Source organism: Sciurus carolinensis, chromosome 3, assembly GCF_902686445.1.
Source record: "Sciurus carolinensis chromosome 3, mSciCar1.2, whole genome shotgun sequence".
NCBI lineage: Eukaryota > Metazoa > Chordata > Mammalia > Rodentia > Sciuridae > Sciurus > Sciurus carolinensis.
In genome coordinates this window covers 57,942,885-57,952,658 of record NC_062215.1, presented here as the reverse complement: position 1 = coordinate 57,952,658, position 9,774 = coordinate 57,942,885, and the positions used below count along the sequence as shown (strand labels likewise).

General features: G+C 42.7%; 1 protein-coding gene across 1 annotated transcript; it reads right to left on the bottom strand.

The window, feature by feature from the left end:
• Window positions 1-4,228: 4,228 nt before the first annotated feature.
• Window positions 4,229-7,856, bottom strand: LOC124979383 (ubiquitin-protein ligase E3B-like). The gene is given in 5 exon segments (XM_047543831.1): window positions 4,229-4,278; window positions 5,572-5,699; window positions 6,312-6,633; window positions 6,636-7,778; window positions 7,781-7,856. Coding segments are annotated over 5 exon segments (1,719 nt in total).
• Between the last annotated feature and the right edge of the window lie 1,918 nt (window positions 7,857-9,774).

Here is a 9,774-nt window from a genome sequence, read left to right as displayed (position 1 = left end):
GAGTTGGTCCCAAATCTCTCACTATCTCCTCTTTTGAATCCTGCGTCATGGAGCAACATGAAATTCAGCCGCCCTCTAGTCCGCCATCTTGAAAACCCCGGAATATAGATTTTCAAAATCGCTTCTCATTATGTTTTGTATTTCACTCATGTCTTTCGTGATATTTCCTTGTTCATTCCGAATTTTAGTAATTTGAGTTTCTCTGTCTTTCTCTTTGTGAGTATGGCTAAGTGTTTATCAATTTTGTTTGTTTTTTCCACAAACCAACTATTTTGTTAATTTTTCCGATTGTTTCTTTTGTTTCAATTTCGTTGATTTCCGCTCCTATTTTAACTATTTCCTGTCTTCTACTACTTTTGGTGTTGGTCTACTCTTCTTTTTCTAGCGATTTGAGCTGTAGTGTTAAGTCGTTTATTTGTTGATTTCTACTTCTTTTGTTGAATGCGCCCCATGAAATAAATCTTCCTCTCAGTACTGCTTTCATAGTGTCCCAGAGATTTTTATATGATGTGTCTTTGTTCTTGTTTACTTCTAAGAGTTTTTTTAATTTCCCTCCTGATGTCTTCCATTATCCATTCATGTTACAATAGTGTATTATTTAATCTCCAGGTGTTGGAGAAGTTTCTGTTTTTCATTGTGTCATTTATTTCTAATTTCAAACCATTATGATCTGATAGAATACAAGGTAGTATTTCTATCTTCTTGTATTTGCTAACAGTAACTTTGTGTCATAAAATATGGTCTCTTTTAGAGAAAGATCCATGTGCTGCTGAGAAGAAAGTGTATTTGTTCTTTGTTGGATGGTATATTCTATATATGTCCGTTAAGTCTAAATTGTTGATTATGTTTGAGATCTATTGTTTCTTTATTCAATTTTTGTTTGGACGATCTATCCAGTGGTGAGAGAGGTGTGTTAAAATCGCCTAGTATTATTGTGTTGTGGTCTATTTGATTTCTGGAATTGAGAAGGATTTGTTTGATGTACATGGATGAGTCAATGTTCGGGGAATAGATATTTATGATTGTTATGTCTTGCTGATTTATTCTTCCCTTAAGCAGTATGAAAGCTCCTTCTTTATCCTTTCTGACTAGTTTTGGCTTGAAGTCCACCTTATCTGAAATGAGGATGGATATTCCAGCTTTTTTGCTATGTCCATGTGCATAGTATGTTTTTTCCCATCCTTTCACCTTTAGTCTATGGGTATCTCTTTCTATGAGATGAGTCTCTTGCAGGCAGCATATTGTTGGATTTTTCTTTTTAATCCAATCTGCCAGTCTATGTCTTTTGATTGATGAGTTCAGGCCATTAACATTCATGGTTATTATTGTGATATGATTTGTATTTCCAGTCATTTGATTCATTATTGTTTTTTGACATGATTTGGTTTCTCCTTTATTTGTCTATTCCTTTAGGCTAGTTCCTCCCATTGCTGATTTGCATCATTGTTTTTCATCTCTTCCTCATGGAATATTTTGCTGAGAATGTTCTGTAATGCCAACTTTCTTTTTGTAAATTCCTTTAGCTTTTGTTTATCATGGAAGGATCTTATTTTGTCGTCAAATCTGAAAGCAAGTTTTGCTGGGTGTAAGATTCTTGGTTGGCATCCATTTTCTTTCAGGGCTTGGTAAATGTTGTTACAGGGCCTTCTAGCTTTTAGGGTCTGGATTGAAAAATCTGCTGATATTCTTATTAGTTTCCATCTGAATGTAATTTGATTCTTTTCTCTCGTGGCCTTTAAAATTCTGTCTTTATTTTGTATGTTAGGTATTTTCATAATAATGTGCCTTGGTGTGCGTCTGTTGTAATATTGTATATTTGGAGTCCTATAAACCTCATGTACTTGGTTTTCCATTTCATTCTTCAGATTTGGGAAATTTTCTGATATTATTTCATTGAATAGATTGTTCATTCCTTTGGTTTGTTTCTCTAAGCCTTCCTCAATCCCAATAATTCTTAAATTGGACTTTTTCATGATATCCCGTAGTTCTTGTAGATTCTGTTCATGATTTCTTACCATCTTCTCTGTTTGTTCAACTTTGTTTTCAAGATTAAATATTTTGTCTTCAATGTCTGAGGTTCTGTCTTCCAGGTGTTCTATCCTATTGGTTATGCTTTCTATGGAGTTTTTAACTTGGCTTATTGTTTCTTTCATTTCAAGGATTTATGTATGTTTGTTTGTTTTCAGTATCTCTAACTCTTTATTGAAATGATCTTTTGCTTCCTGTATTTGCTTTTTTAACTCTTGATTGGTGCAATCATTTAATGCCTGCATTTCCTCTTTCATCTCTTCCTTCAATGTCTGCATTTGCTCTTTCATCTCCTCATTTGCTTCCCTGATTGTTTTAATCATGTACATTCTGACTCCCTTTCTGACATTTCTTCTGCTGTGCTGTCATTGAGTTTTATTGATTTAGTATCTAGGTTTGTTTGGGACATTTTCTTCCCTTGTTTTCTCATATTGGTCAGATATCCGTGGGACTCTGAGATATTGCAGATTTTCTCTGTTGGCTTATAGTGTCCCTGTAGATTTCCAGTATATCACCTCCCAGCCTTCAGTAGCCTGAAGTCCTGGAGGAACTTGATAATGCAGTTCTTCCGAAGATAGCTGCCCCTAGCCCGCTACTGGTTCCAGGGCTGGGGGCTGGCTCTGTGCGGAAAGGCTCTCACTGAGCAGCCTGCTCCAAGAAGCTAGCTGTGGAAGGAGCCTGCCAGTGGGGGGGTCAGGGCTGCTTGGGGAAGACTCTAGCTGCCCTGCTCTGGTCCCCGAAGCCACCTGCGGGCCGGGGCCCACCGCTGTGTCCAGGGCTTGGAGCTGGCTCTGTGCAGAAAGGTTCTCACTGTCCAGGGCTGCCTGGGGAAGAGTCTAGCTGCCCTTCCCTGCTCCAAGAAGCTGCCCTTGTCCGGGCCAGCTGCCCGGGCCGAGCTTCACCCAGTGGGAGAGACTCACCCCGCGGCTCTATGTCAGTCCAAGTCTCTCATTGCCTCCCCTTATTGAATCCTGGGTTCTGGAGCAACGGGAGATGCAGTCACCCTCTAGTCCGCCATCTTGGATCTTGGTCACAGTCTTGATGCCCAAGCCTTATGTGTTCTTTCAGCATCTCATTCAACCATTTCATTATCCAAATGTGAATCCTTAGTCCCAGTGAACTCACAGCCAGCTAGTGGCAAAGCCAAGACTACAGTACACAGACCAGAACTCTGCACCAGCTGTGTGACTGATAGAAAAACTGACTGGACTTCCTGGGGCCTATATTTGGGGAATGCTGAGTGGCTGGGCCCTGTCACTGGCTATGAGTTGCCAGCAGTCAAGACTGTTGGTGATCCCTTGTTCTATGCTGTTTTCTGTCAGGAGGACTCTTATTTTGGATTGGTCAGTGAGGACCCTAAGATTTGAAATAAAGCTTGAGCAAAAAAAAAAATGGAGGGGGAAAAGGATTCCAGGGAACTGCTCCTAATGACCTCTGCTCTGCACCTCCAGTCTGTAATGGAGCAGGGGCCAGGGCAGAGATGCAGCTCACCACCCTCAGCTTCCTTGCTGTGAATTAAGGCAGAAAGTGGTAAGGAAAAACTCTCATTTCTCTCTGATTCTTAAAGAATATTGCTTAATAAAAAACCTAGGTTCAAGTGATGAAGGGGGACACTGACCGTTTCACTTTCCTTACCTTGACCCTAGAAGGTATCAACACAAATACCACATTTTTCATTTGTTTCTTAGTCTATAGATACAGCTTTGTTGTGGGGAATAGTGGGGGATTCAAACTAATCTTACAGCTCCAGGGCCTGGAAGGGTACAGGTCAGTCAACCATGCTCAGGACCCTCAGGTTCCTCACCCACTCCAGCTCAGAGGCAAGGGCAGGACAATGAAGTTTGCCAAGGCTTCCTCTTACCCAGGTGGAGCCCTATGTGAACATTCTTCTACCCAGTTCTGGTATCTGTTTTACCACCAGCCCCTCACCCATCCTACCCCCTACCACTCTCCTTTCAGCTGTGCCATATGTCCCTTTGGGAGGAAGAAAATAATGCCCCTAGTGACACAGGTAGTGGAGTCCTGGTTACTGAGATGCTGTTGGGAGAGTGGTACTCTCCTATGCCTTATTAGCCCTAGGGAGAGGAATTTAATTGCCATCATCTTTGATTTTGTGATACTGCTGCTTAAAAGGGCAGACTGCCCCCCTTCCCACTCTTAGTATGTGTGCCAACTCATCCTTTTTTTTTTTAGTGTTACCTTACAACACTCCAGCTTGGGGAGTGCTGGCGTCTTCATGTGAAGAGATTCCTGTGTGATAGAACCCAAGAAGTGTAACTTGGAATTGTCTCCTGTGACAATGACTTTTCTCTTTCCTCTTAGTGAGGAGGTGATTTGTAGACCCCATATAATGTAAATAGTGTACATTTAATTTATTGCTATGGTAACATGTTGTATTTGTTAATGCACAAAACAAATTCTAAAAGGTTGATAAATGTATATTTATGCTCATAATCTAAAAACATCTGACTCTAATGAATATGGAAACGTCAGCAGTGGTGCTGAAGTAGTAATGATGGTAGAGCCTCCGACTGACTACTGTTTTTCCTAATGACTTTCTTTTTCTTTCTTGTTTTTTGTTTTTTAGTACTGGAAATTGGACCCAGATGCAGTCACTGCTCCCCCCAAATTTTTTACATTTTTAAAATTTATAGACATGGTCTCAAAATTGCTAAGTTGCCCAGGTTGGCCTTGAACATGTGATTTTCCTGCCTTTCATTGAGTCACTGGGATTACAGGCATGCAACACTGTGCCTAGCTCCCCAGTTATGTTTGATAGTTGCATGGATATATGAGAGGTTATTTAACCAGTTTTGTCCAGCCTTTTGTAATGTCCACCAGTACAACTAAGAACATTTTCATACATAATGTCTTTGTTCACACAGGCAAGTATATCCATAAGATAAATGCCTGGAAGTGGTACTACTGTGGCAGAGGGCATGGGTCCTTTGAGTATTTTCAGGTTTTTGTCAATTAGTTCTTCAAACTAGCTGTATTAATTTATTCCTCTATATCAATGTGTGAAATTCCTTATTTCTTTACCCCAATGAACTTTAAAATTCTTGTCTGATAAGTGAAACGTGGTATTCCATTGTAGCTTTAATTTACATTTTTCAAAACTCATAGGGATGGTTGATCATCTTCTCTGTTTAAAGGGTATTTGCATTTTTTTTTACTGTGGAATTGATAATGCTCTTAATATTTTCTTTTTTTTTCTTTTTTTTTTAATTTATGATTACACGAATGGTATGCCTTTACTCCATGTACAGAGAATAAAAATGTATCCCATTTGTTTACAATAAAAAAAAAAGAAGCCTGGTTCTTGTACCTGAGCTCCCATGGCACCAAGCCCTGTGGCACACATCCCACTCCACCCACATGCCACTTCACATTGCCTTCTCCACCCAGCCCCCTCAGCACTTGTGTAACCTGCCACTGCATAAGAAATACCACCACCGCTGCATTTACAAAATCAATAATCTCATTCAGGCATTTCCAACTGCTATAATGATGGGGCAGGGACCATGTGGAACAGAAACATACCAGGAGCCCAGCTCTGAGTGCGACTCACATTTTTGTGAGGAATGACATGTGGGATGTACTGCAGGATCAACTGTGCCCTTTTTCGGTCCTTGTCAAGTTCTTGGAAGAGCACACTAGGTTTGAGATCCCTTAAGAAGAAAGACATGGGTTTGGGATTATTAAAACTACACTAGCACAGGATTCACAAACTACAGCACACAGGCCAAGCTGGCTGGCTAGCTGGCTGCCTTTGGAAAGTTCTGTGGGAGCATCATGCACTGTCTGTGGTTGCCTTCATGCTGCAAGAGCAGAGGCAGCTGCTGCAACAGACGCAGGTCCACAGGGCCAAGAGTCATCTGTCCCTCAGAGTCAAAGTCTGCAAGGCCTTGCTCTGGTATCAGAGCTGCAGTGGTAACCTAAAAGTTGAGTTCTGAAGTTTAACTGCTGCTGGAGGACTGCTGCCTTGCCCCCTTGCCCACCCCCAAACCCGGAAAGCAGTTTTCACCACCCCATTGTTCAGGTCAGCTGCAGATCCCCTCTTCTCAGTATGGATAGAAACAGCAGCCAAATGTGATCTGGCTTTGTCGCCATTAATGAACCTATCCTATTGGCGCAGTAGAGTGACTGCTGGGGATGCATCCCGACAGGAGCTTCACAGAACAGCAGCTCTTTCCAGAGGAGCGGCCAGGATGGAGCAGGAAAAGGCCCTCCGTCCTGGACAGGATGAGCTAGCGACACGGAGGCCCTGCCCCGGTGCTCACTTCCGCAGCCAGTGGTCCTCAGGGGCAAAGCGCCGGCGGCAGTCCCGCTCGTAGAGCACCATCAGCCACCCGTGGACAGACTGGAAGAGCTCCATGGTCTCACCCTTGGCGTTCTCTGTGAGAATCTGCAGGCGGATCTGGGTGAGAGTTGTCAGCGAGGTCTGGTAGAGGACACAGATGTTGCAGACCTGCTGAACCTCTGCAGAGTCAACGCGTTTGCCCCCGACAGGCCTGAGAATATTCTGAATGGACGCAGACTTCTGAAATGCACGCTTGAGAAGACTCTTCACAGGAAGCACGTTCTGCGGGGATGGCGGCTGGGCGGGGGCGGGTCCTGGTGCTCCAACAACTTCTTGCTCAAGTTGTCACTGAAGAAGATGCGGATGAGAGGCACCCCCCACAGGAACTGCAGCTGTTTGGTGATCAAGGACATGGACTCATTGAGGCCATAATCCACAGACTGGGAGAACCAGACGAGGACAGGGTGCCAGTGGGTCAGGTTGGATTTCTTCTGGGACACATACTTCTGACAGTAGCACAGCATATGGGTAAGCAAGCTCACAAAGCCGTTGGTCTCCTCCTCCAGCACTCTGGGGCTGAGGGAGCCCAGCTGAAGGAGGTTGCCCATCAGGCACATAGTGTGGCATCCTTCTAAACTTTCACATATGTCCCTGCATTGGTCTCTGTCTCTTAAAAACATGATGAATTTGCGAAGCATGTCGTGAGATTCTAAAACAGTGAGATGCTCAGGGGTCGCCGTCCTGAGATGAGTCACAAGTGTAGGCACAGACATGATGTGGATGAGGAACGGCCGAATCAGATTGTCTGAAAATTGTGCAGCAATCACAGGGTGCAGTGCCAGAGAAAAGGCCGCTGTTAAGGTGCCCTGGGACAGACAAGGCCGGGGTCTGGCCAGGCCTCGGGTTAGCAATACCTGCAGCACAGAGTAAAACCCATGCTGGTTGAGATGTCCCATTATATTTGCACAGATGTGGTTCATGGCTGCTTGAAGGTTCTCACCTTTTCCCCGGAGGATTTTCCACGTGGAAGTGTCTGTGAAGGTGACAAGCATCGTGAGGTACAGTGTGATGAGTCTGGAGTCTTGCAAGATTTCAGGCTTGAGCTGCTCAAGAAACTCACAGCAGTACCACAGAATGTCCTTGATTTGTTTAATCCACAGGAGAGTGAGATCCTTGGAAAGAGAGAGGGATACATACCACACCTTAGGTTCATTCTCAGCATCCATGCTGCTCAGGATACAACAACACAACTTCTCGAATCTCTCATTATCCTCTTTGATTTTGAACAAGAACAGCAATTTCCTGGCAATCTTGAAAATACAAAGTGCACTTCTTTTACTGGACCCAGAGTCATCTGCTTTAAAAAACTCATCAATCTCTCTCCTGATGTCTCTGTGCAGTCGACACCAACAGAGAAAACTCTGGACGTGGGCCTGAATCTCCACAGCTGCACCAGCCTTTCTTCTCGTGCCTGGGTGGCTCTATCAATGAACCATGCTCTCGAGGTCTGAGAGACAGTGAACATGTTTGCAAACTTGCAAAAATCCTGCTCGTGCCTGGGTGGCTCTATCAATGAACCATGCTCTCGAGGTCTGAGAGACAGTGAACATGTTTGCAAACTTGCAAAAATCCTGAGGACCCTCCCGTGTAGCACAAGTGCTAGGTAATCATTAGTGACCTCCCACAGGACACACAGTTGGCGACGCTTCAGAGAGCTTGCTGTTTTTCGCTCCCTGCAGGTCATAGACCTTTATCCACTCGAGGCCCAAGTGCTCTGAGTCCTGGCCACAGCTGCCGCTGCCTCAACCCAACACCCCAGAGTTCTGCCGGAACCCGAGAAGCGGCCCAGCTCCGACCGCCATATTGCCCCGGGGTGTTCACTCTCTGAACTCCCTCTTAATCATTTTCAATTGGGATTTATTCTTCTTACTGGTTTGATTTGCAATATTAAGGGAATTATCTTTTTATAGTTTATGTTGAGCCAATTCCTTCACTTTGTTGAGGTTTTCTGGATTTTTTAATTCTGTTAAGATATTTTTTTTTTTAAAGTATGAAACCAAATCTGTAAGTTTTATCATTAAGGAAGATATGCAGCTACAGAAAAAGAAAATAAACTGCTCATTATGTCTTTTAACAGAAGGGAGAAGATATTTCCAGTCACTTGCAGGGAAGAATTCGTTCTTGGAAAATTGCATTCTCCGGAGCACACCTTTATGGGTTATCTGATTCTGATTATGTGGTGTAAAGGTTAATTGGTCCAACTATAAAGGTCAAGGGGTGAGTACATAAAGAGGCAGGCACACAGCAAGAAGTGGCTCCTGTGGGAAAGCCAGTCCAGTTTCATTATCTACTCCAGGGTTATGTCAAGTTACATTAGGTTACATTAGTGTAGTTAGCTTTGAAAGTACAAATCATATAACTTTCTTGCTTCTCAGAGTACACTAGTACCAAATGTGTTTTAAGCTTCAGGCCTCAAGGACAGGGAAGTTGCAGAGTGTTTTTAAGCCATTCAAACAGAAGGCCTTATTGTCCGAGGAGTTTGCTCACTCAAGGACATTTGCTCCTCTGTACACTGACTGGCCTGAAACCTCTACAACTCCCCTTTTTTGATTCATATGACCTTTTGAATAGACATGACTTGTCTTCTTAGGGAAGATGGAGGGAGAAATCAAGGCAGACATTGGTAAAAACAATTGTAGCATAATGAGGCGTGTATCAATAAACATCCTCCAGTGAAAAGTTGTTTAATCCACGTAAAATGTGGTAGCCACAAGGTTAACCAATCTAATAAACTCCAACCTTCATTATCTTATTTCACCTTCTTTACAATGTCTTTAAGATGATCCAATTCCTTTTGAATGGGGTTACTGTTATTAGTTAAATTGAAACAACAATAATATTAAAGTCTTCACATCCCTTATGATGTAACAACACCAAATAATCAATAGCAGTCCTAATATCAAGGATAGATTAACAAATACAAATTTTCAGAAGAATTAACAATTTTGGCTAAGTGAACCCAAGTGATATTATAATGAGTGTGGCAAGTCAAAGATGGAACAGGTTTTTCGTTGTTGTTGTTGTTTGCTTGTTTATTTTTACATGGTCACTACAAACAGGGATATAAAAACAGAGAAGTAACACAATAATAACCAGCATAGTTGTGTAATTTTGGCTAAGTTTTACAAACAGAACTGTAACCAAATTTTCCAGGGTACATTTTAAACCCAATCATTAGCAATTTTTGAGTATATGTTAAACTCTTTATATCCCCCCTAGTCACTAGAAGATTAGAAGAACTGGCATCTCTTGGGCGTCTTGTTCTTGTCGGAGGTTCCTTCTTTGGGAATCAGATTGTGAAGTCCTTGATGCCAAGTTATGATGATTGGCAGGTCTCATACACCTGGCAGTAATCCAGACAGGACCTTGAGGAAGAACTTTCC